The sequence below is a fragment of the Trachemys scripta genome, chromosome 2, assembly GCF_013100865.1.
Source record: "Trachemys scripta elegans isolate TJP31775 chromosome 2, CAS_Tse_1.0, whole genome shotgun sequence".
NCBI lineage: Eukaryota > Metazoa > Chordata > Testudines > Emydidae > Trachemys > Trachemys scripta.
The window spans coordinates 235462957-235490850 of record NC_048299.1 but is presented as its reverse complement, the minus strand read 5'-3'; the positions used below and the strand labels follow the sequence as shown (position 1 = coordinate 235490850).

The 27894-nt window shown below is 40.9% G+C and overlaps 2 protein-coding genes across 3 annotated transcripts in view; one reads left to right on the top strand and one right to left on the bottom strand.

The window, feature by feature from the left end:
• The first annotated feature begins 5341 nt into the window (after nucleotides 1–5341).
• On the top strand, nucleotides 5342–14350 carry LOC117873627 (carbonic anhydrase 1-like). Of its 2 annotated transcripts, XM_034763215.1 has the most exons (8): nucleotides 5342–5505; nucleotides 5751–5948; nucleotides 7084–7202; nucleotides 9138–9233; nucleotides 10124–10186; nucleotides 11056–11211; nucleotides 12122–12205; nucleotides 14219–14350. In XM_034763215.1, exons 1-7 carry the CDS (start codon nucleotides 5469–5471, stop codon nucleotides 12197–12199), a joined length of 747 nt encoding a protein of 248 aa, XP_034619106.1. In that variant the 5' UTR covers nucleotides 5342–5468; the 3' UTR covers nucleotides 12200–12205; nucleotides 14219–14350. The 2 variants fall into 2 exon arrangements, with proteins under 2 accessions (XP_034619106.1, XP_034619105.1); XM_034763214.1 differs by lacking the exon at nucleotides 14219–14350 and having other exon boundaries at nucleotides 12122–12665.
• LOC117873626 (carbonic anhydrase 13-like) overlaps nucleotides 7200–27894 on the bottom strand; it is a 59828-nt gene continuing 39133 nt past the window's right edge. The window contains exons 8-9 of the transcript XR_004644776.1: nucleotides 10281–10414; nucleotides 7200–7719 (exon numbers count right to left, since the gene is read on the bottom strand). The gene's annotated coding sequence lies outside the window, so the exon portion shown is untranslated. The remainder of the gene's footprint in view (nucleotides 7720–10280; nucleotides 10415–27894) is intronic.

Genomic DNA, 27894 nt, shown 5'->3' with positions numbered 1-27894 from the left:
CCCCCCCCCCGCTCCTTGTCCCCTGACTGCCCCCTCCTGGGACCCCTGCTCCTAACTGCCCTCCAGGACCCCACCCCCTACCTAAGCCTCCCTGTTCCTTGTCCCCTAACTGCCCCCTCCTAGACCTCCCCCCAACTGCCCCCCAGGACCCTACCCCCTACCTGTACCCTGACTGCCCAAAACCTTATCCACACCCCCACCCCCAGAAAGCCCCCCCCGAACTCCCGACCCCCCCGTCTCTTGACTGCCCCCTCCAAAATCTCCCTGCCCCTTCTCCGACCCCCTGACCCCCTTGTTGTTGGCCTTCGCCTAATGTCTCTGTGAACTTGCTCAGGAACGGCCTGAGCCATTCGTCCCGTCCCGGCACGCTGAGCAGCAGTGGGGGATTAGCTCCAGACTGCCGGAGGCGAATGCAGGGAGGGAGGGAGTGATCTCTGCTGCAGGGGAGGTGGAGGACGTGCTCTCTCTGGCTGTCGGAGCCCCATGTAAGTGGCACCATCAGGCCGGCTGCCCTGTTAGCCGCACACGCTCTGCAGCGGGGGGGAAGTCCGGACATTTACAAATTCCCCCCAGACGCTATTTTTAGCTCAAAAAGCCGGACATGTCCGGGGGAATCCGGACAAATGGTAACCCTACCTTTGCCATAGATTATCCTAAAGGAACACGGTGGTGTGAATAACCTATCAGAAAATATCCTCCATTGTTTGTTATCAGGCATTTTTATGTGTACTTTAGCTAGCTAATAAGGAAAAATCACCAACAAATATACAAACAGGAAAACCTGATAAAATTAAAAGCAACAATTTGTTACCAGTCACTGTCTTTAAACAATTCTTTAACAACATCTCCACAATTACCGGGGCTTTGATTTAAATCAAATCCAGTTTGTAGACATATCACCAACTTCAAGAGTTTAAAAATCATAAATGAGATCTCCCCAAAATCATGATGTTGGCTTAAAAATCATGAGTTTCTTTTAAACTAATGAGGTGGGGGGAGGATTGTTTGCTTTCTGGTTTCTGAGATTTTAGTGTGCACTTGCTTCAAATTTAAAGGTTTTTTCGGTAGTCATAAGGGCTAGAAACTTACTTTTTTTTTTTTTTAATAAAAGCTGAGATTCCCAACAACTAGGTGGTCGGGAGGAAGCTAATATGAACACCAAATATCACAAGACTCGTGATAAAATCGCAAGGGTTGACAACACTGCTAGAGTTAGAGTTAAGTTTTGAAGTTCACTGAGAGGGTGTAAAAGGGCGTGAACCAATTGGGGGAATATGAACCAGTTGTTTTGGATTTCAACAGACAAACCAGTTGTCCTGTCAGTCATGAATGGCCCATGGCATTAAATGGGTGTTCTAGGATTACTTCAAAGGTTGGCAGATGAGACATGGAAAGATCATACCTCTGAAAATTGGCTGCTCCACTAAGGAGATCTTTTTACTGAGTCTCTGCCATGTTCACCTCGCACAGAAAGAATATTTTTCATAGCCAGAAAATTGTTGTTAATTATTTGATATAGTAAAAGATACCTTAACATGCTTTTCCAGGTTGTATTTCCCCTGTATCTGCCAATGAGGGTAAGATTTATGTTTCTGTTTGCTCTTATTCCTAATAATTTTTTTCTTTATCTATTAAAGAATTACAAATAATTTCACTCAAATCTCTTCTGTTCTTAATTATTTCTTTTCTTACTATCTTATTGTCCTGATGTCCTGTTGGAGCAGAGGAACTATTCCATTGATACATCCATAGAAACCGATAGATCAAAATGGGTTTCAGAATTCCCTATGGGAGAATACTATACAATTGGTTGTCTGCTTTTTCAATGGCCTAGCAGGTTATTAGCGAGGCTCTTGTTTTCAGCCTTTAGTACAGTGGCTTTGCTATATGCACTGCTACAGGTTGGGGACCGACTGACTAAGTGGCAGTTCTGCAGAAAAAGGATCTGGGGATTACAGTGGACAAGAAGCTGGATATGAGTCAACAGTGTGCCCTTGTTGCCAAGCAGGCTAACGGCATATTGGGCTGCATTAGTAGGAGCATAGCCAGCAGATCAAGGGAAGTTATTACTCCCCTCTATTCAGCACTGGTAAGGCCACATCTGGAGTACTGTGTCCAGTTTTGGCCCCCCCACTACAGAAAGGATGTGGACAAATTGGAGAGAGAGTCCAGCGGAGGGCAACGAAAATTATTAGGGGGCTGGGGCACATGACTTATGAGGAGAGGCTGAGGGAACGGGGCTTATTTAGGCTGCAGAAGAGAAGAGTGAGGGGTGATTTGATAGCAGCCTTCAACTACCTGAAGGGGGTTTCCAAGGACATAAGAACATAAGAAAGGCCGTACCGGGTCAGACCAAAGGTTCATCTAGCCCAGTATCCTGTCTACCGACAATCGCCAATGCCAGGTGCCCCAGAGGGAGTGAACCTAACAGGCAATGATCAAGTGATCTCTGTCCTGCCATCCATCTCCACCCTCTGACAGACAGAGGCTAGGGACACCATTCCTTACTCGTCCTGGCTAATAGCCATTAATGGACTTAACCACCATGAATTTATGAGTCTCAGCCTCTTTAATCTCTCCTCATATGGGATCCGTTCCAAACCCTTAATCATTTTAGTTGTCCTTTTCTGAACCTTTTCTAGTGCTAGTATAGGATGGAGCTCGGCTGTTCTCAGTGGTGGCAGATGACAGAACAAGGAGCAATGGTCTCAAGTTCCAGTGGGGGAGGTCTAGGTTGGATATTAGGAAAAACTATTTCACTAGGAGAGTGCTGAAGCACTGGAATGGGTTACTTAGGGACAGAGCTGTCCCTTGGGTAGGGCGAATAGGGGCGACTGCTCTGGGCCCCACGCTTTGGGGGGCCCCATGGGCCAGTGCGATTGGCCAGCCACCCCAGGCCCTGCATCACCCTCGGGACAGCCCTGCCTAGGGAGGTGGTGGAATCTCCATTTTTATAGATTTTAAGGCCCAGCTTGACAAAGCCCTGGCTGGGATGATTTAGTTGGAGTTGGTCCTACTTTGAGCAGGGGGTTGGACTAGACCTCCTGAGGTCTATTCTCATTGGCATACAGGTGATATGCAACAGAGGAAGAGTGAGTGTGAAATGGAAGTCATTACACCCTGATTCTGACTGACTGTGGTATACAATTTTCAAGATCATATGCTATGGCTATCGTGCAAGTGAATTTTTTCATTTCTTCCATTATTCTCAGAGAAGTATATTGATTTTCACATTAGAATATACAACATAGTCAATCTTGGAATCAATGTGACAAGTTCTGCAGGCTATGAAATGAAAATAACACAGCAGTATATCTTATGTGCCTGACCTCAGCTGTGGACATCTGCATGATTCTGATATCAGCAGTTTACTACCAAGAACGGTTTGCAGCAGTAACAGAAAAATGTAAACAGGTTCATATTTCTGCAACTCAGGATGACGGGGCAATGCTTAAATATGTTATGTTGAACCTTTTTTTATGTAGAAATAGTTACCTTGATTTTCTATCCTTAACAAAAGCTGGCAAAAAACTGCACAACTATTTAATTATATTGTATTATGAAATTCAAGTTTTTATACATGGAATTCTACTGCTAGGCATTTAAGAGCCAGATTCTGCAAATTTTATTCAAGCAAAATCCAACTGCTTTAGCCTAAGTAAGGAAAGCAGGATCAGGCCAAAATATTTTATTATTGAAAAAAGAGCATCACTCTTATTGGATCTGAAACCACTTGATAAATGGTGGGTTGACACTATAGGCCCCTATTCAGGAAAGCACTTAAAATCCATCCTGATTCAAGCCAACATTTGATTAAGTGCTGTCCTGAATAGGGATATGATGCTGAATTGGGACTATAATGACTAGATTAAAGCTTTAGAGAAATATCTCTGTTGTTATTAACAAACATTTATGGCACAGATTTTCTTTCAGAAAATCCATGCAAAAGTGGGTCTAGGGAAGGATACCTCAATGAGGATCTTCCCTCCCTGGAAAATACTACAGACCCTATCCCCAAAACTAGCAGATACCCCCAGATCTGCTGGAGTCTGGCACCATCCCGGACACTTTTGGATCCATCAGGGATGGTCTGGACCTGAATAATTATTAAGAAGACTATTGTTGTGAATAATATTAAGCCAGTATTTAACATTTGTGATAGACCCAGGCCAGTTGGGTACAGCAGAATAGCAGAAGGCAGATATACCGGCCACTGGATTAACAGTTTTCTGTTCCCTGACTGACCAGAGCAGGGGCTGCTCCAGGTTAATGAGAACACCTGACTCCAATTAACCTGCAAAGAGTCAGGTGAGGCCATTAAGCTAATGTGACCACCTGACTCTAATTAAGGCCCGCTGATACTATAAAAAGGGCTCACTCCAGTCAGGCAGAGGAGAGCAAGTGCAGCTGAAGGACTGGTTAATGAAGACACCATCAAGTTATTGATAAGGGAGCCCTAAGATAAGGGAGAAGCAGGAGAGCTGTGGGGAAGTGGCCCAGGGAAATGTAGCAACTCTGGCAGTGAAAGGTTGGCTGCCAACAGCTGCTACCATTAGGGTCCCTGGGCTGGAACCTGGAGTAGAGGGTGGGCCTGGGTTCCCCCCAACCCACCACTACCGGAACGCTTCCTGGGAGGGGAAGTCAGGCCCCTGTCAGGACAGGAGGCTAAACTGTTCTAAAACAAGCCCTAGGGACAACAGAGACTGTGGGAATTCTCTCACCAACCTCCTTGCTGGCTTATGATGAAAAGGGCTCAGTAGACTGTAACCCTGGTCCTAAAGAGAGAAGGGCTACATGGAGGGTCACAGAGAGCCACTGAGGCTAGCATATACTGCCTAGAAGCGCAGGACCTCCGGGGACAAGGTCAGAGCTCTGCCACACACTATAATTAACACATCAAAATATTAGAACTGCTTGTATTTATTTTACATCCCCCCCAAAGTACCAAGACCAACATCTTAAAAATGAATGCCTGAAGTTGGGTTCCTAATCCATATTTAGGCACCTGAAAAGTGGCCTGGATTTTCAAAAGTGAAGAGTACCCTGCTGCTCCCATTGAATTCAAAGGCAGAGTTTGGCTGAGGAGGTTTAATGTGGCAGACTCCTTTTGCCAACATTTTTACAAATAAAAGGGTCTGGCTTTTAAAATCTTATCTGAGTCTTACAGTACATAAACTTAACATATTCACTGAATCAAAACAGTAAGGGTAAATAAACTGAAAACCTCTTTATCTTCCAACCCCCTCTCTCTCTCTTTTTTTTAACCATTTCTCATGTCATGAGATCAGGTGACTCACTAAAATCTGATTATAAAGTATTACGAAATCCCTTACTTGATGATGTATATAAACTCCCGAGTGTAAGGCAGAAATTCTGTGGTGAAGTAAAGCGCAGACCTCATCCCAGAATTAGCTACTACAGGCACCACCAATTTATTTTTGAAGACAAGATCCTGCAGTTAGAAGAACATGGCAAGTCTGAACTGGCGTTATCAAGGCAACAATGGTAAGAATAACTTGCCTTAATAGCAAACTAATTGAACTGACCAAGATGAGATCTATTTTTTTTTTTGATAAAAGGTGACACAAATCAGTGATCAAACCATATAGAATGATCTATTTCTTGCTATTTTAAAGAGGTCTAATCTATTATTTTTATAGCTATACAAGAAAACACCACAATTCAATATTAAAATATAAAACCTAAAGTAGCAATTAAGAATTAAATGAGACATAAATTTGTCTGTCTAGGACCCGACCAGTGGCACAAATTATACCCTATTGCCAATGGAAACTATCAGTCCCCTATTGACATTAAAACCAAGGATGTCAAAAAAGATCCAGCTCTGGGGCATCTCCAGATCTCCTGGAATTTGAGCACCTGCAAAGAGATTGTCAACGTTGGACACTCCTTCCACGTGAACTTTGAGGACAAGGATAACCGATCAGGTTAGTGAGCCGAGTTTTTTTTTGTTTGTTTGTTTGTTTGTTTGATTTTAAACATTTTTTTTTCTGACCCTTGACTAGAAACAAAGGCAAATGGACTTTCAGCAGCATAAATACCAATTCAAATGTACTCACTGATTTAGCATGCTATACCATGTGATGATATAACTTTACACTCCATGCAAGATCTGAAATATGTCATTTTAAAATGAGGATTTGTTGGCAAGTGATCCATTGTTACAAGCAAATTTAAAATTGGCCATATTTACTGGACATTTCCAGGTAGTAAAATATCCACAATCATAACTGTTTTCTGGTGGGTTTCCTACCAACAATTCTCTACTCAGATATGAGTTACGGATTTAGCTTTGCTTTAAAAAGGGACTGTGAGGCACTGTTTGCTGCTTCTGATTTGCAAATACTACTACTATCTCCTGCATGAATCTTCAGACAAGTCATTCTTAGTGTGATGGTTAAGCAAATGCAGACCCTATCTGCCAGTAGGACTGAATACACCTTTCAATGTTAGAAATTTATGTATCATTGATGGTGGCCTACAACATCACTAACAAGAACATCTAAGCTTAGCTGTAAAATATTATGGGAAAAACTAATATACTAGACTCAGAATATCTTGTACACATTACTGGTTTTTCTTCTTGCACAGAAAGGCAATTTTAAGATCTAGTATTGTGTCCTCTAGTGGTGGATTCTCTCCTGCCCTAGGAAGGGAATGAACTTAGTGATCTAACAAGTAGTTTCCATCTGTCACTCTTGGAATCCTAATCTTGTATCTAACAAACGGCTGCTACTGTATGTTTTCCTGTCTTTTGTTTCCTCGTTTAAGTAACTAATAGTCTCTGGTCATGTTGAGTTGACATAAATTTTAGGGCTGAATTTGACAGGCATGCTGATTTACTGTAACTAAGCCATAATACATACATATCAAGATTTTTATTTCGAAGAGCTTCTATGCACACTTATTTTTTTTAATTTACAAATGAAAATTACATGTTAAAATAGACTAATAGATCTAATATTATAATTGTCTACATGTAGTTAGGGAAGTTTGGGGATGTTATGATGCCTGTGCTGGTCTCTTAACTTGATTTTAACAAGTTATTTCATTTCTGTGCAGTGGTGACCGGTGGACCTCTGACTGGAAACTACAGGCTGCATCAGTTTCACTTTCACTGGGGCCAGGCTGATGATCATGGCTCTGAACACACTGTGGATGGAGCAAAATATGCCTCAGAGGTAGAGTCAATGAAACAAAAGTAAAGGTCCCATTTTCAAAGCTTGAGTCATAAATGTCCCCCTCAAAAAGAATATGCACATGTAAATCCTCATGCAACATCTGTATCTATGTTTACTGCTTGGATAGTTACATCTGTTTGCACAAGCCACAACCTGCTCTGCCTGTGCAAAGGGGATTTTGCAGGATAAAGTTAGGACTTGAAGCCAACATTTTCAAACTTGGTTGCCCGAATTTACTTCACCTAAATCCATATTTAAGTACCAAAAGAGGGCCCAGTGCTTCAAACATGTGTGCACTCTTGTGAGTAGTCCTATTGGCATTTATGGAGCTAACTACTCACATGCGTAACCCTTTATAGAATCAGAAGCTTGCTGCTTTGCAGAGGGCCTGATCACCCCTAGCCACCATTGAAGACAGTGGAAGTTGAAGATATTCAGCACCTTGTAGTATCAATGCTTGTTGCTGGAATGTAACTTTCTGTTGCTTCTTAAGGAGAATAGCAATGAGAGGGCAAAGCTGGAAGAAAATAATGGAAGGAAAGGTTGTTAACTGAGACTCACTTTTCAAGAAATGAAAGCCACTCCTGAACTGACTGCTTTTGTTTGCTTTTCATTATCAACATACCAAGAACAATTTAGTCAATGTTATTTTTGGCTAATCTTTTAGATTTTAGACCATTATTACATGTGAATCTAATGAGATGGACTGGCGTATTTGTCTGTAATTTAGGCAGTGCCTCTCACAACCAATAGGCTCTTCCTATTAGGAAATTTTCCACTGTTGATGGTGCTAGAGCTATCTAATTTATGCAGCCAAGATATGAAAGGGGCCTCCCTTTAGAACGGCTTCCTGCTATAATTAGATAGTGAACTTGGACTGCGTTTGAACAACACTGGAAAAAAAAATATGTATTACAGATCAGTTTGCATCAGCCACTTAAAATAGTTTTAAAAAATGAAGCTGTTGCAGTTGAAAGACTTCCATTTAGCTTAAAAAACATAGCTGGGAAAATCTTTCCCGTTTTTACTTCTTTAAACCACAGTCTTTAAAAATTGTGTGCATTGCATGATGATTTCTGCAATGTGCCCCTGCTTTTAGTGATCTTCCATTGCCATTTTAATAAGCGGTACCGCTTTTGGTGATCTATTGATGGAAAATTCTATACCAATAAAACTAGATTAGACTGCTAATATTACATAGTTACTAACTTGAGGAACTTCCAAATGTTTCTAAATATTAATAATTTCTAAAATTTCAGGTGAATTAAGAACCTCAGCATATGATTTCCAGGACTTCCAGATTTCTAAATATATTGTCATCATGTATCTTATTATTGAGTATTACACCTTACACAATAGGCAAAAACATTCATGTTAAACAAAAGTACCATGCCCTTTTACAGCTGATATGTAAAGGAAAAGCCACTGAAATATCTACTTCTAGTATGTACTGTCCTCTAGATATGCCTGCTCATATCACAGGCATATGGCTTGTAACTGTTAATCACACCACTAACTCTATTGCAATCAATAGGATACTCCTCTGAGTAAGAACCTCCTGTATGACTAAGGGTTGCATCCCAGAAAGTAGTATTTCCAAGAATAAAATTTAAAGAAAAATAGTAATAATGGCATCCTCAGCAGATAGCTCGAGGCTGGGTTAGAAAACTACTCTTTCTATTTGGGGGGGGGGTACATATATTTATATACCCACTATATTTTACAGGAAAAGCCTGTAGCTCTGCATCCTTCCATTTAAGGTCACAAGCCTTTAGTTAAAAGCATATGAGCAAAGTGAAGTCAGTGGTGCTCCATGATGGAGCAGTAGTTCATGTGCACACTGCCAATTGCAGGATCAAGCCCTAAGAATGTAGCTTTGGTTTGTCTCTAATGTTGTTGGCTTTAGTAACTGTTTCTCTGTCAATTGCTTTTTAGCTTCACCTGGTTCACTGGAATTCAGACAAATATTCAAGTTTTGCTGAGGCTTCAGATAAGCCTGATGGTTTGTCAATCATTGCTGTTTTTCTGAAGGTCAGTTACACAAGATAGTGAAACCCGTTTTTTACCTCTTTTTGTTTCCCCTTTTACAAATTGTTTTATTTATTATCCTATCCACAAACCAGAACCCATTCAGTAAAGGAGACTAGACAAAGCAACATTATCTGTATTTAGATACACATCTCTGACTTGTCTTAGATTTCATTAGTCTGATTATTTTTTTCAACCTCAAATAGTGAAATGGTCAAGTCATTATTAAACTCCTTTTTATCATGATACCTCTGTAGGATACAAAACAACTTTATATTGCTGAATCTTTGAATGGATTGTCTCTGGTTTTATATGTCAAAATGTTTGGCCTACTCCCAATTAATTACTATTGTTTTACTTTAGTTATAAATATCTGACAATAGTTTTTATTGTAAAGTTACACAAGACACACCTAAATTATTGCAGTATATGTTGTTGTTGTTTTCCAAAATGTTCTCTTCCAGAGCATGGGAAGACATTGTTGTATTCAAGTGTGTGGCTCAAATTGAACGGAACTAATTCACACAGTTAATCTGAAAAAATAACTGAGCCAATGTTGTATTATGCTTGTCAGAGACACTATTAATTAGAGTCTAGATTCTGACACCGTTACTCACGTTGAGTAGTAGCTTATTCTACCAAGTAGCTCCACTCATTTCATTGGCACTACTTGGGGAGTAAAGTATTTTACTCCACACAAATAAAGGTGTCAATCTGATTTTATGAATGATTTGCTTAGCTCTAAATCTTAGCTACTTTATAGTGGGGTTGTGAGGCCAAACTAATTTATATTTCTAAACCATATTCAGATCTTGGAGTAGAAGGTTCAATGTTAATATAAATTAATTGTTATGTTTATGATTCAACAGTTTTCTCACTGTTTCTATTTGCAGGTTGGTCCCCCTAATGAACATGTGCAGGACATTGTGAAGGCATTAGGTTCGATAAAGACTAAGGTAAACATCACTGCATGCTCACAATACTTTAGAGTAGGGAATTGATTTAGAATCTAGTGAGTTCACTCTTGAAATTCTCAGTTGTGCTCCTTACCTTATGCCAGTTTGAAATGTGATGAGATTGCATTGCATAGCAGTTCCATCTGTATACTTGTTATAGAAATCCAGGGTTCAAGCTGCTCATGTAGGGGCAATATTGAACGTCCAGCTTAAATTGCCTTTCTGAGTCTAGAAGTAGATATACACATGACCTTTATAAAAGTACAAATGAATAATTTATAGTCTTAATGCTCAGCACTTAAGCTGCCAAGGGCCTCCTGTAAAATGATAAGAGCTCTCAATTCCCATTAATTTAAGTTATTTTAAGTATCTATCCATCCATCCACAGTTTATCTTTAGCACTTTTCACCATATATCCAACTACTGACTGGACTTAGTTTTGCCTCATTTCTACACCCTACCACATATATACATGCTGTCCAAATGTTCAAGTAAAACAGGTTATGAATCTCATATGATGTATTTAAGATATAGGATGCATTTCCCACACAGTATTTACAAAGGGTTATGGGTTTATCCTGGGAGGAATTCAGCAGTCAGGTCCTAAGCAAAGCATGTAAGCATATGAGTAGTCCTGTTAAATTCAACAAGAATAAAACATTAAATATGTGCTTAAGTGCTGGATCAGGATCAGTGTTCAGCACCTTGCAGGTTTGAGCCCATAGGAAAACACCTGTATTTTTAAAACAAACCCTACTTCATTCCAGTGCATAAAATCTCCATTCTTATTCTCATCTTTTATATAAACAATATCTGACTGATGTATACTCTCACTATCAGTCTCATTAAATGAAACACATTTTCCACAGGGTAAAAAAGCTCCATTTACTAATTTTGACCCATCAACTTTACTTCCTGGATCCTTGGATTACTGGACCTATCCTGGTTCTCTGACTCATCCTCCCCTTTTTGAGAGTGTCACCTGGATTATCTATAAGGAACCAATTACTATCAGTTCAGAGCAGGTATAGTACCACAAAAAAAAAAAAAACCAAGACTTTTCTTCACAGAGAAACTGGAGAATTGTATAATATTGTGCACTATGATTTATTTATTTATTTTTCTCATTTTCAACATATAAGATAAGAAAAAACCTTAAGGTATTTTTCACTTTCTTACATTTTTATGCCATTAAACTGTTGTCACCTATCATTCTAGAGGTGGCTGTATGTCAGTATGAATGAAGTCCTTTCTGTGTAAGTTTCACATATGATTTTTGTAAAGATCTTTTGAGATGAAAAACACTGAGATCACTTATTAATAATCCCTTAATAAATGGTAAGGGATCTTGACACCTAGGCCATTTTAATGTACACTTGATAGAAGCTTGGTACAAACAATTTTGGCTAAAAAGCAGTTTTGTAAACCAAACTTGAATTAAACAAGGAAGTTTATCTTAAAGGCACTCTTCTGAGTTTTAACTAATAATTACCAACATTTTAAAAGTAAAACTTTAAAAGATGTTTGCCACATTGGGGGGGGGGGCAGTAGGGGAACTCACAGAAAGTTGTTTTCTTTATCAAACTGATTTATTACACAGATGCATCAATGTCATCACTGAATATTTGATAGATTTTTGTACTTGCCAGTGACAAAGGTGATAAAATGCAATAAGTGGTCAGATCATTCAAATAGTCATCTAAAAGTATAGCTCCGGATTCATCACTGTGTTACTCAGATTTAATGCTGTCACAATTCCACTGATTGCAGTGGACTCTTTATTTCCATTTGTCGAGGGTTGTTTAAATGATGAGATTTTGGATTAAGAGCATGAACAAAAAATACTAACTATAGAACCAGCCTAAGAAAGATTGCTTCTGCTTTTTAATATATGGTATTTAAGTTGGATGCTATGTCCCTTTTCCCCTCATTTAGCTGGCCCAATTCCGCAGCCTCATATTGACCAATCATCGGCTTCCCCAGCCATTGAAGGGCAGACAAGTGAGAACCTAATTCCAGGTAATTAAGAATTAGTCAAAGTGAAAATATTTTCTCAAAACCAATATATTTAAACAAAAGGCCAATAACAATTCACAAAATATTTTAAAAAGTGAATCTCTGGTTAAGATACAATGCTCATATCCTGCCATATGCTATTGCCATTGATTGTAATGTATTTACTGAAATGAATCTGTTTCTTGTGCATTGTGAAGCAAATGCATTTTAATGTGTGGCTTTTACCTTAAGTATTTTAAAATTTTTGTAATCTTTTTACTAAATGTATTAAATAACCTAGATATTGTGATGATAAATAGCAAAATAAATCCTTTGAATAAAATAAGTCAGTGTTCATGCTTGGCTAACTAATCAAAGATTTCATTTAACTATAGTAAATATGTGTTAATTTTTGCAAAGGAACCACTTCTGTTAATGCAACTTTAGCTATCAGTTGTCTGCACAATAAAAATTAATATTTGTCCTTTTTGCCTTGTAGGTGCTTTATTTTATTTGATATTATAAAAGTATTTTGAAACTGAATAGTACTGTAAAAGTGCTAAATATTGCTATTTTCAAGGGAAAACATGTTTCATTTACTTTCACTTGTCTTATTAGCACAACATGGAAACAAAGGTAGTCAATGAGATAAAGAGCTCTCCTTCATACTGTAAATATCTAAGTTTAAGTGTAGATTTAAGTCACATGCTTCTCAGGCTAGTTGAGACTAAATTCATCACAAAGGCCAGATTTTGCTACTTTTACACAAGTACTTTACCCTGCAAACAGCCCCTGTGGAGTCAGTAAAACTACTGCAGTAAGACACTGCTCCGCGATAGTAAAGGTAGCAACATGTGGCCCAAACAGGACAGGATGGGACTGTAGAAGGAACAGGGTGATGCTTAGGAATAGATGCCAGATAGCCAGCTGGTGTGAATAGGCATAGCTTCATTAAATTCAGTGGAGTTTTGTAAATTTACACCAACTGTGAATCTTGCTTGCCATAATATTCATAAATGGCCAATCTAGAAAAATATGTACTAAAGAAAATCTTGCTAGTGCTAAAAATAGCCAGAGAATTCAATTTAATCATGGATAGGTTACATTTTGAACTTTCCCCATCAAGAATCTCATTTCTTTTGATTGGTAATTGTGTAATAGAACCATCCACCTTGGAGCATATAGATTCATAGATTCATAGATTCATAGATTATAGGACTGGAAGGGACCTCGAGAGGTCATCGAGTCCAGTCCCCTGCCCGCATGGCAGGACCAAATACTGTCTAGACCATCCCTGATAGACATTTATCTAACCTACTCTTAAATATCTCCAGAGATGGAGATTCCACAACCTCCCTAGGCAATTTATTCCAGTGTTTAACCACCCTGACAGTTAGGAACTTTTTCCTAATGTCCAACCTAGACCTCCCTTGCTGCAGTTTAAACCCATTGTTTCTGGTTCTATCCTTAGAGGCTAAGGTGAACAAGTTCTCTCCCTCCTCCTTATGACACCCTTTTAGATACCTGAAAACTGCTATCATGTCCCCTCTCAGTCTTCTCTTTTCCAAACTAAACAAACCCAGTTCTTTCAGCCTTCCTTCATAGGTCATGTTCTCAAGACCTTTAATCATTCTTGTTGCTCTTCTTTGGACCCTTTCCAATTTCTCGACATCTTTTTTAAAATGCGGCGCGCAGAACTGGACACAATACTCCAGCTGAGGCCTAACCAGAGCAGAGTAGAGCGGAAGAATGACTTCTCGTGTCTTGCTCACAACACACCTGTTAATGCATCCCAGAATCATGTTTGCTTTTTTTGCAACAGCATCACACTGTTGACTCATATTTAGCTTGTGGTCCACTATAACCCCTAGGTTATATATGGAACAAGACTGTACTGAATAGGTTTTGCTAAGACATAACAAACAATTGGCTAAAGACTCACATAATGTCAGCCATTATCTTTTAGAATATTTAAAGCAGACATCAATGTATGTATAGCTACTACTTTAACATTTGTATTCCTTTGTTTCATTACAGCAAAACCAATAAAAACAGTTGTAACTGCTAACAGGAATCTGTTTCATAGTCTTGTCGTCTTCAACAACTTTCTCAAAACATATTCAAATGCAGTATTACTTTAAATACAACTGCTAGATACATCTATATTTACTCCTGAGGGAATTTCTGTGCCAAAAAATAAAAAAAATCTATGCACAATATTTTAAAATTCTGCCCATTTTATTTGTCAAATATGTGGAGGCTCAAGCATGGCAGTAGGGAGCGCAGGCCTCTGGCTGCACAGAGGTGGGAGATCACCCTCCAGCCCTTTCCCTGCCCCAGGACACGGACTCAGCAGTGAGGCTGCACCTGACCCTGACACAGCACAAGGGCTGGCCCTGCCCCAGAAATGCTCTGGGGCCCTGCCCCTCTTAAGGTTGCCAACTGTCTAATGGCACAAACGCACTCTTGCCCTGCTCCCAGCCCTCAAGGCCACACCCCTACCTCACCCCTTTTCAAAGGCCATGTCCCCCACTCACCATCTCCCCCCCCCCTCCATTGCTCAGGCTGGGGTGGGGGGTTGGAGTCTGGGAGGGAGTTTGGGTGGAGGAGGGGGCTCAGGGTGTGGGCTCTGGCAGGGAGTTTAGTTGCCAGCTCTGGGCTGGGGCAGGAGGTTGGGATATGGGGGGGGGGGTTCAGGGTGCAGGCTCTGGGAGGGAATTTAGGTGCAGGCTTTGGGCTGGGGCAGGAGGTTGGGGTGTGGGTGTGGGAGGGGGTGGGGATTCTGGGTGGGAGTTTAGGTGAGGGCTCTGGGGGCTGGGACAGAGGTTGGGGTGTGGGAGTGGGTGAGGGGTGCAGGTTTCAGAAGAATTTGGGTGCCAGGTGCAGGCTCTGGGCTGGGGCAGGGGGTTGGAGTGTGGGAGGGGGTGCAGGCTCTGGGAGGAAGTTTGGGTGCAGGAGGGGGTTTGGGTGCAGGGAGTGGGCTCTGGGCTGGGGCAGAGAGTTGGGATGTGGGAGGGGGTGAGGGCGCTGGGAGGGAGTTTGGGTGCCAGCTCTAGGCTGGGGCTTGGGATACAGGGAGGGGTCAGGCTCTGGCCAGGCGGCGTTTACCTTGGGCAGCTCCTGAAAGCAACCTGCACATCACTCTAACAGCAGCTCCCAGGTGGGGGGACCAGAGGGGTCGCCACACGCTGCCCATGCCCACAGGCCCTGATGCTCAAAACAACAAGAAGGAGCATTGCCTGTGGACAGGCACCTAGCTACAAAAATGTTACCCTTCAACTTAGACCTTAGGAGATAAGAACTGCCCTTTTCCAACAGTCCTAAAACAAAAAGCATGTCTGCCTCCCCATAACAAACCCCTTTTCCACCAAACCTAATAATAGCAGTAGCCTGATACAGAAAACATATCTAAAATCAATAATCCTCTTGAGACGTAGATGTTTATACTCATCAGCAACATTCTTCATGCTTTTGTCCTGCAAGAAAACACATGATTAACTGGCATGCAGTCAGATCGTTCTATGACCTTCATTAGCAGTACCAAATGCTACTAACTTTTCACTAACTGCTGTAAATGAAACAGATTATGGAGCTTAGTATTCTGGCTACAAACCTGAATAAACAACAACAAAGTGGCTTAGTGAGTGTTATTGAAACCACACTGTGTCACTGCCTCAGCGAAACAACTATTTAATTCAATAAACAGCTGTGAACTGCACATAGATCAGAGATGAAGGTAAATTTCTTATTTTATTTTCAGCATGGGTGCTGCAGTAAGAGATCTTCCATTGACTGTTCCTGTCTGAACTAAGGAAGTAGCTCTGCTGTTCGGTTACTTTGTCATTCACCAACAACTTCAACATCACCCTAGCTAGACCTGACCTCCAAGAACAATGTTCACTTGCCCTTAAGACCAGAAAGGCTCTTCCTCTAAGCTTTCTTTTGTCATATGAATTCTATGTCTTCTGAGAAAAAGAAAGCACTGCTAGCTCTGTTCTCAACCTGCATGTCAAACACTATAGCATATAATGCCCTCCATTTCTATCTACAATTTTTTTTCAGTCAAAGGTCATTTTAGCTTACCCCTCTTCAATTCTCCCAAAATAAATCTGCTTGTTTAACAGAATAAATGAGACTGGAAAGGCCATTATATTAACTGTATTACCTACCTGATCCTTTTGGGAAGGGATTGTACTCATGATCCTAAAACAACTTTGTGGTGTTTATTATATTTTATAAATGCACACAGGGATTGTGCTGGGTGTACATTTTAGAAAACCAAAAATCCAGTAAATAACCCTAATTACCATCCATTTTCCTGAAATAAACATGACTACCTTCTTAAACACTCAATGTGGATCGGAGCCATGGAGTTTGCACCTGGATTTGGATCACAATTTAAACTTTCCCAAAATGTGGGTGTATTTGGATTTGTAATTCAGGCTCGTGGTAGAGAGATGCCCAAGCTGTAAAGTTTGGATATATATCTAGATCCTGCAACTGGATCCATGTGGGTGAACCTTTACATCAATATAGAGTTCTATGGAAGTCACAGATGCTCTACATAAGTGTAAAGGTCCACTCAGAGGGATCCAGTTACAGTCTGGGGACCTCTGTGTGTCTATATGTGGTGATAAGCAGGGGACAAATTCAAGCCACTGTTCACTTCAGGCCCATTTCTAACATAAATCACAGTATCCTGTCTTTTCTTGTTTTTATTCTTCTGGAGGGGGACATGAATAAGTGTTCGCATCACACTCCCAGTCAGTAACTGGCCTGAGCCAGGAAAGCTAATAATCCAACCAGTGGACCAAATTCAGTGATGAATCCTGGTCATGTGCTGCCTGAGGCACACTGTGCATACACTAAGAAGAAGATTCTTCCGGTGAATTCTTCCAAAAGAAAACTGATGGAAAATACCAAATGGGACTACATATGAAAACCAAAGGAACTAGTGATGACAACCAAAAATGACACAGAAAAATTCTTATAGCACATGGTCTCATAAAATGTAAAGCAAACTAAATCAGCTTGATAATGTAATCCACCTGGCAATTGGCAAACCACTCTGTCTCAATACCTCAATCACCAGTGACATAGCAATCTGTTATCTTTACAGTAAAGGAAGAAAGCAATGTACAGAAACCAGGGATCATATTCTGAGACATTAAATTAACATAATAAGATGTATAAAGATATATTTTACAGTCATATAATATACAACCCCAAGACTGCTGATACTTGAAGGAGAGTAAAAACACATTAAGCATGGATTACAAGGTAGGTATCATTATTCAACCTCTCATTTGAATCCCAACATAAGATTTACTTCTATTGTGGTGTCTACGCATTATTAGCTAATCAAGATTAGGTAAAGAGATGGTTGGGGAGAGTATGCATAAACAACATGTATTATTACATAAGAACGGCCATACTGGGTCAGACCAAAGGTCCATCTAGCCCAGTATCCTGTCTTCCGACAGTGGCCAATGCCAGGTGCCCCAGAGGGAATGAACAGAACAGGAATCATCATGTGATCCATCCCCTGTATGAAAAGACATGAAATGATCAAGACATATGCCAGTCATCTCCTTCACCACTTTACTTGTATGTTGCACCCTTTTCCTGACACAATCTCTTTGTCTGTCTTTTTGCCCCAAAGATCTTACAATCCAAAGACTGTTTCTTCTAATACAGGGGTGGGCAACGTTCGGCAGGCAGCTCACCAGGGTAAGCACCCTGGTGGGCCGGGCCAGTTTTATTTACCTGCTGACACGGCAGGTTCGGCCGATCGCGGCCTCCACTCGCTGCGGTTCGCCGTCCCGGGCCAATGGGGGCGGCGGGAAGCAGCGCGGGCGAGCGATGTGCTGGCCGCGGCTTCTCGCCGCCCCCATTGGCCCGGGACGGCGAACCGCAGCCAGTGGGGGCCACGATCAGCCGAACCTGCCGTGTCAGCAGGTAAATAAAGCTGGCCCGGCCCTCCAGGGTGCTTACCCTGGCGAGCCGCGTGCCGAACGTTGCCGACCCCTGTTCTAATATACCTGTACTGTGCCTCACATACTGTGGATGTTAATGTGATATAAGTAATAATAATTCATAAAATGCATATTTTTACTTAGCACCTCTGTTTGGATCAAATTAAATTTAATAAAATTATGTGATTTCTGAGGTTAGACATCTTGGATGCAGGATACAGGCTGCATTTTGATGTGAAGCAAAAATCACAAGGCAGGGCTAATTATTATTATTCCTAGATTTTTAAACCAGAAGAGACCATTAGATCATCTAGTATGAGCTCCTATATAACACAGGACTTAGAATTTCATCCAGATATTCTTGTATTGAGCCCAGTAACTAGTGTTTGATTAAGGATATCTTCCTGAAAGGTACCAGTCTTGATCTGAAGACTTCAACAGATTCCACCACTTCCCTTGATAGTTTTTTTTCAATGATTAAATCAAAACCAGTGAGGTTTGAACTCACAACCCCAGTTTACAAGACCAGTATTCTAACCCCCTGTATTTATTATTTTTTTCACATTAAGAACCTAGATAACACTGATGCAAAAGAGACTCAGTGAGCCATGTTTGGACCCTGCAGAGAAGAGCTCCTAACACAGAACTGTGTGACATGGTACAGCTGATCTTAAGGAGAATGATTCAGAAAGAGGTGTCACTTTACACATTATTCAATTCTTTCTGCCGGACTATTACCACTCAAAAAACAGTATCATTCACTGATTTGTGACCAGCCTCTCCGCCCTCTCTCCCTCCGCCCTCATGGTCCTTTTGCAGTCCTTTAAATGAGTACCAGATAATGGCAAACACTTTAAAGCACAAACTAGATAGTACCACAAGGTTCACTGTGGTAACGGTAGTCAAATGTATTCAAAGAATAAATCCACTGGACAAATAAATCTCAATGCTTTAGTTTATGTCACCACAATATACGATGACTGTCTTTTTTAGAGACTATCAGTTACAACACTCAATCTGCCAAAGGAATACGGTTCCTGTTCAGCAAAGTGTTAAAGAGATCACCCCACTGGCAACAAAAGGCCTGATCCTGCAAGGTGCTTAGTGTCCTAAGTTCCCACTGACTTCAGTGAAAGTTCACGATACTCAATACCTGGCAGGATTGGGCCTAAAGAGAACAAGCTCCCAACCCAGAGACTGGGTCTCACATTGCAAGCATGTCTAGACAATCCATAACCTAACAAAATTTCAGAATGCTAATGACGGCTGGAGATCAGTGACAGCAGCAGCACTTTCTGGTCTTGTATCCTAAAACAAAAGCTTTCGTAACTGCTAAACTATCTACACCTGACTCTTTTTACGCCTATTAGATTCACTTCCTATTCTGTCTGGAAAGCATTGCTGTCTTCACTAATAGTATAACAAGTATAAAATAAATAATAAAAAAATACTACAAAAGGCACAATGACAGGCTGCCAATATTTTAACAAACAACACCTATGACAATGTCCTCCCTTGGCTTGTGATAAGACCCTTTCACTACAGTCAAGTTTGCTTCCAGAGGAGAGGGCGGCAGGGCTGGAGATTTCCCTTTAAAACAATAATGCTTTCTTAAAATCATAAGGAGGCAACACAACAGGGCAAACAAGACTTTGTTCAGTGTCCTGGGCTGGAACTTTTTAGAAATGATTCCTGAAAAATGTCTAAGGTAAGTTTCACTAGCGGCGGCACAAGGAGCAATAAATTACACCTCTGTGGGCCAACAAAGCCGCCTGCACCTTAAGGAGGGATTCATTCTGAGAAAGAGCAGACAGTGTGACCACTGCTGTCCTTCCTCTGAATTTTCAGCTGAGAGAGAAAAGCTCTCCATAATAATCAGGCTCCACTGGCATCCTTCTCATGGAAAATGAATCAGCTCATTCTCCAACTGCTCTGGCCAGGCTGATTGATGGGAGCATGCTCTCTGTCTCTGATTCTATTTGCTTTGACAAGTAGCCGAACTTTACACCATCAGGCAGGGAATAGAGTTTATTTCCTAATTATCTTAAGGAGCCATATTGGGCTGAGTTATCTACTTCTTCTGCAAGAGGATCAGATTTGATGGCTCAATTATATCTTCGATTTGAAGGAAAAGTATGCAGGAGAAACTCCATCACACCTGGAACAGAGTCGCTCTCCTTATATTATTAAGGGTGATGGGTTCCCCTTTGTGGTTACTATTACCTTATGATCTTTACAAGGCTGCCAGATAATGTCAGACTGGGTCAGTTTCCACTACATCACCCAGGGCAAAGCTTGCAACTTGGATTCCTGTGTCACTTGGCCCAGGGAAAGAAAGGCTAAGGGGAGGGGCTCCAGCCTGCTTTAGATATTTATTGTGACAGAAAGACTTGCCAACCCGCACAAATTGTTTCCTATTTCTCTCATTGTATCCTGCCTGGCCTCCTAGTTTTACTGGTAGGACTGCTGCCAGACCTATCCTCCCATCGCTTTGTGATGGTCCTGCCCCCATGCATTTGCTACAAGCACATTCTCTCTTCAGGTGACATTTTAACTCATTTGGGCATATCTGATTTATAAAAGGAGACGGGAGATCAGATGTCTGGCTCAGGAAGTCACAATCCCTGAAGATCTAGTTCTAGAAGGATCCCTGGAACACCAGTCCCAAGAGCCTGCAGCAGGGCGGAGCCAGTTGCCAAACCAATATGGCTTAGATTGGAAGAGATGGGTCAACATAGTTATATTATATAATACAGATTATTATTTATACCTTGGCCACAGGCGTCACACACTTAGCATCTATATAGCTCTTTTAATTTGTAGGTCTTAAAGCACAAAGGTGGGTATGTATCATTAGTCTAACTTTACAGATGGGAAAACTAAGGCATGAGAGGCTAAGCTAACATTCTCAAACCTGGGCGCCTAGCAGTAGGCTCCTAAATCTATATTTAGTCATTTATAGAGAAATGGCTTTGATCCCAGAAATGGTGAGCACCTGCAGCTACTAGTGATTTCAATGAGAAATATAGAGCTGTGTTCTTATGGAAGTCAGGCCTCTTCTATTTATATGCCTAAATACAGATTCAGGAGCTTAACTTTGGGCACCTAGGTTTGAAAATGTTGGCTCTAAGTGACTTGGCCAAGGCCACAAAGTCAGTTGCAAAGCTCGGAAGAGAGCCTAGTCTCGCAGCTCTGTGTTCATTTCACTCAGACCATAGCTGCCAGCTCATTTGCATCAGCTATCACACTGTCCTGGGCCAACTTATAAAATCATACTAGTTAGAGATGGACTTTTTCCTATCTACCTGTTAATGCAGACTTGTTCATAGCAATATATGGTGAAATCCACACTAAGGGCCGCACCTTTGTTATTTCTTGTTAAAGACAGATTTAAGTAATGAATTCAATATTTCGCATCACTTTCTGTCATTTTTTACTCACAATGTGTAATATCTTACTCCTCAATAGTCCCACTGATTTCAATTTAACTAAATTCAGGTACTATTAAGGTTGGCAGTGTCACAGTTTCAGGATAACTGCACTTATATTCCCCATCTCCATGGTCTGCTCCAGGAGCTCACAGTCAGGTCTTCAGCCATCACCTGTCTCTGGGCAGGGACCCTTGTCCCACTCCCTACTGACCAGGTGGTCTTAAATCTGCACAGCCCCCTGCCACACACTGTGATGTCCCCAACAAGCCAGTCTGCCTATTGGCCAGCACCTGTACTTTGCTTTCCCACTGAAGGCTATGAACAGTGTATTGCCAGAAGTTACGTATTCCCCCACAGCTCTTTCTAAGCAAGCACATTTATTCCTAAGCATTACAGAGAATGCATATTAAAAAACAATAAACAGATTTAAAACACACATTAAACATACCTGAAGTCAACTTATGAGGCCCTAGTTGGCCAAAGTTCTTCCAACTCTTCTGCAAGGGAAGAGTTACAGAAGTTGTGACAGAAGTTACAAGTGTAACTCGGAAGTAATTCCCCTGAAGTCCATGGAACTGCTGTGATTTTACATCATTGTAACTGTATGCAGAATTTGGCCCTAGATTTCTAATTTCTCCCAATTTTTCTTTCTTGAATTCTAACTTTGTGTTATTATGAATACAATCCCTTTCTAGGGGCTATACTGGACCATCGGTTTTTAACAAGAACTCTCCACTAGTTTCTCTGGGCACTTCCACTAAAAAATGGATGGTAGGCTGTGGCTTTGTGTAACCTCTGAAAATGCAATAGAAAATGGCACCAACAAGGATATAAAACTGAGGAATTTTTTTAATCATATAAAATTTTATTTTATTTTATTTTAGTGGCTTTTGTGTTTTGGTTGAATAGGTTTGGCTTGTGCCCACCCTGGCTCCGCCAAAGGCAAAAGGCATAATCTCTCTGTCGATAACAAATATTATTTAGTTAATGTTTGGACAATGCTTTATAAAACTAGAGCACTATAAGAGTGTTAAGTACTTGTAATGAGTACAGAAAATCTTCCTAACACTTGAACAGCTGTGCTTTAAAGACCTGATCCAATGCCCAGTGAAAGTGATGGAAAGATTACCGCTGACTCCAAAGAGCACTGAATAAGTTATAACAAAGAGACCAAATCCAGTATACATGTATAAATAAATAGGAGCGTGGGCCATCGTTATTTCAATCAAAAGAATTTGAGGCACTTACATTTTCCTTCTTCCATAAGCCCATCCATAAATAACATTGGAGAGAAAGATTCTGTTTTTAACAGTAGTCAGTTTAGCAGAGACTTAATACTGACGCATTTTCAGCCTTTGGGGAGTTTGTTCATCATCTGTTATAGATATCCCTGCAATAGAAGCCATCACAATGCGTACATCATTCTGATCCAACACCCCCCCATCAGGCAACAGAGAACACTGAGGCACGCTCATGAGACTTCTGTATTTTTTTAAACAATATCAGATATGTGGAGTGCACATACTGGAGTGAAATATGCATACTGGAGTGCTTTTCAGTCCTGATATCACAATTGTTCCTGCCCTGCAATTAGACGTCCATGTTGCAAAGCCAGATTGGTTCCTAATTATTCTAGTGTAGAGCTTTGTTGAATGTAGGCTACTGGCCATATTATGCCCTCAATACTCACATGCAGCTGACACAAAAAGTGAAATCCTGGCCCCCACTAAAGTCAATGGTAAAACTCCCACTGACTTCAGTTGGGTCTGAATTTTACCCTAAGAGTCTAATAAACATTCAGGTCTCAAACTTAGCTCTTTCCTATTCAGACACACAGGTGTTTATATAATCAGCCCTATCAGGTCCACTGTTGAGAGGAAAAACCTTCACCAGTCATATTTGACTACTGGTTTAAAAGTGGGCTGCAGTTTTTTAATTGTAAAAAGAGTGTAATGCTCTGAAAAAATCCCAGGCTTAAATGCCTGTATTTCTCTATTTACCGGGGGGGGGGGGGGGGGGAGAAGCATGACAAATAGAGTGAGGTGCTATGCTGTGTACAAATACATTTGCCTATCTTTCATAAGCATTCAGTTCACATTTCAGTTAATAGAGGTGGACAGTTTGCTTTCAAAAAAGGAGTCGTGTGAACCGGTGAAGATTTTTCTTTTCAGCAATTTACATCTGACAGTCCCACTTACACAGAATATCCTGTTTGGATCAAGAGTTGGAGACCTGAATATCTCCATCAGATTCTTTGGGCCAGATCCTCAGTCAGTGTACATGGGTGTTCTGTTGACGTCAATGGAGCTACACGGATTTACAGCAGCTGAAGATATGGTCCCTTGTGTCAGCTGCATGTGGGTATTGGAAGCGCAATATGGCCCATCGCCTACTTTCCAAAATTTTCTACACTACAATAACCAGGAAATAATCCAGCTTTGCAACATGGACATCTAATTACAGGGCGGGAGCACTCATGATATCAGGACTGAGCAGTGCTCCAGGATGTACTCCACACATATTTGATACCGTACAGTATCAGAGAGTACAGTACAGAGAGACGTCTCGGTGTTCTCTGCTGATTGCAAAGAGTGTGTTGTATCATGCCTCTGCTAACCTGGATAAAATTTTAAACAAAATCTCCTCCTCCTTCTCCTTCAGCTCCTGAAAGATCCTCGTCTTGCCACTTATAACTGTGAAACCTGATTGAAGAGGTCTGCACAGATGTAAGTGTAACCCACACACCTCCTGGGTTTGGTGTTCTGTACCATTTAGTGGCACCGAGACCATTTAGAGAGAGAGAGTTAAATGAGTCTGCTCTACAGCTTAGCTAACAGCCAGTTGGCTTTTAGCTCATGCACTAAACTCCAAATATCCCAGGTTCGATCCTGCCCGACAATGACCAGAGTCTGCCAGTGTTACATAAGCAAGGTGTCGGGGCATGAAGTTGCATGGTTAAATGTGGAGAACATGGCTCACTTGGGTCTAAGAAAACAACAACTTTGAGCACAATAAACAAGTTTTACATCATTTGAAATTCATGGATTTCCATTGAGTTATTTCTGACTTACACACTGATGTAACTGAGAGGAGAATGGGGTCCTTTGTATGCTTTCAAAGGGCCTGATTCTGCCACCCCTTCCTTATTTTGAACATTACCTTACTCCATGAGAAGTCCCACTGTAGCCAATGGAGCTACACTTTTGTAAGAGGAGAACCAGATCCAGAATCTGAAAACATTTCTTTCACTTACTTGTCAATACTGGAGTTCAGGATTTTATGTCTCCTTTTGTGCTCTGATTTTGTTGTTTGAGGTTTTGCAACTGTTGCAGAGGAAACATGAAACCCTGAGTTCAGGATTGCAGTTAATGCTGTCAAATCTGTAACTGCAAGTCAAGAACACACACAAATGTTATTGTTAAGTTTACTAATCATATTCCAGTGTTTTATGGTGTTGGATATGCACTGCTTCCTGCTGGCTGAGATGATAACAACTTGTGACTCCTGATGAAGTAGGATTGCACCTCTTTTATCATGAGACAGAGGCAGATGGTAGGTTTATTTAAATGAAACCTCCATCCTCAATTTCGCTAATTCTCTCCACAAACACATGCATCACCCTGGATGCATTACTTACTCTCTTCCACCTTCAGCTGCAATGATATCCAAGCTCAAGCAAAATGCGTGGCATAAGCATGTGGCAGGTGAAGAAGACGTGTGCATGCTGAATCTAGGGTCTTGCAGACATGCGCCCCAGCTGAATGACTTTGTAGGGCCCCCCCAGATGTGTCTGAATCATTTATCTAGGGTTTGGCAGGATATATATTGGAATGTTGGTCAAATTTTGTGAATGAGAGATTGGAGGTTCATTTACACAAAGTGTGTGCAATTGTTTGCCTAACTTTATGTGTTTGTGTGTGCGCGCACATTTATTGCAACTGCAAATTGGGAATTTGCATTTTAAAAAGAAAGGAATGAATGAGATCTCAGATTATTAGAAGAATATATGTGCAGGTTTGATGGGCTGCATTTTGGGTGATTCTTTGTGCAATTGCAGTTCACTTTTAAGAAAGGAAATAAGCCATAAGCACTGGCACATTCTTAGATCATTTTACACTCCCTCCCCCACCCCCTCCCCCACCCCTATGGCTTAAACTTAATGTGGTACATATGTTTCCCCAGCTATTAAGTTAAGAGTCTGACACTGACCGCCGCTTGTTTGCAGTGACACCTACTGGTAGAAACAGGCTGCAAAGACTAAGAGCTGCCAGTTCTATTCACCACATTACCTATTGTTTTTCTTCCTTCTCCATGGCAACTCCTGTCAAGCACTTGTGCCCAGTTGAAGTCTCTCATTCACTGAGTTAATATAAAGCTATTCATTATGCTTTTTTGCAGATTCATTACCCTCCTAATCATGGAAAAGCATGATGATCCCTGCCACTACAAGAATATGCATGGAGTGATCACAAAATCTTGTTCTATTGGTAATAATAATTTTGAATACCTGAAAATATGCTAGCCACTTCTCACAAACCAGTAGACATGGTCCCTCCCCTGTAGAATTTACAATCTCCATTGTCATAACCTTGGGTTTCCTACAAGCCAGTCTTGGATACCTGCAGCCACCACACCAACCTTCTCACTTGGAAATTTTACCTCAGGGCCCTTTTCCCTCTGTTCCCTCTTACAAGGACCCTGGCCTTAGGAGCAGAGCTCCCTGATCTGTATGGTCAGTGTTTTTCAAAGGCCGCTGCAGAAATCACCCTTCACAACAGCTCCACTGCAGATTGAATTAACAAACTTGTAATTTGTTATTTTCCATTAAAATCTATGAATTAATTCCGGTACTGATCTGAAAGTGCCCCCAAAGGTCTTATTTCATACCCCAGTTCAGGCTTCCTTTCCATAAGCCACAGAGTCCAGTGTTCTCTTAATCTGGTCTCCACACTACCCTCTCAGCAGCCCAGGCCATCATCATCCCTGATGGAATAGTCTCAGGAGTGAGAGACCTTTCTTGGCAACTTCCATAAGCCCAGACCAAACCACCTACAGCTGGCAATTCTCCACACTCTTCCCACTGCTGGCTTTTGAACCAACATTCCGGAGTGGCTCATAGCAACCCAATGGGCCTCACAGAGTCTATAGGTTTCAAACCACTAGCTGACCTCTACTCATATATTTTACCTCCCACATAGCTCACACCTAAAATAATATAAACACAACACATACCCCAACATTCTCCACACTGCCTGGCTAATAAATCTTATGAATTCTAACACAACCATCATTATAGTATCCAGGAACCAAAACCTACCCTGGGACTGAGGCCCATGCCATCAGAGGTCAGGCAATGGGATACAATTTCAGTTCAATTTTATAGTACTTTGTCAGGCCAATAAACTATACAAATGTTGTCAGTGTATGAATACAAACAGAAAAGTTCAATTATTTGCTTTGCCTTGCTAATGAGAATACTGTGTATTATTTTTACTATCTACTATTCAAAGACTAACAATAATTATTAAGTACCAATTACACAACATGCAACCATTGCCTACTAATCAAATCAAAATAACTGGACAACCAGAAATGAGCCTTTTGGTCAAAGTACAGCAATTTAAAACATTATCATTTTCATAAATAAGGTGTTTTCTGACTGGCTTAACCACAAAACAAATTTGTTCCACAATCCAACCAATCCCAGTAAAATGAGTAATTGTGACTGTAGTGTATTAATGCAGATCAGAAAAACGAACATGTTCTTGAATTATCTGTTTCTTCTATTGGTATTTTAATCAACAGGTAAAGTGGAAAGGAAATCACAGCTATACAATGCTATCAGGGAATAAATATCTCTCACTTCGAAAACAAATGCCTCTGCTTCACCAATCAGTGTTACCAGTAAGTTGGCTGCCTCCTCTTTGCATTGGCTTTGATCCGGCAGTGAGAGAGGATGACTTTGATCCCATGTCCGAGTGCACCTACATCATTCCAGCCTAAAGGTTTATTTATTCATCTATCAATTCAGTCTAACTGCAATAGAGTAGTATTCAAACAAGGACTCAATATCCGACAGCAGGCATCCATGCAGACTACCCTAGCCTTTGGTTCTATTCTTACCAAGGCCCCATGTATTCTGTGGCAAGCTGGATCTAAATTATGCAGGAAGATCCTGGGTTTCTGCAGGGAACTGGTGCAATATACTGGAAATTCTACAGTAGCTTTATTTGAATATTTTAATGGAGTGTTTTGATTAATTAAATATGATACTGAATAATCAACTTACTTCAATAACCCTGGTATT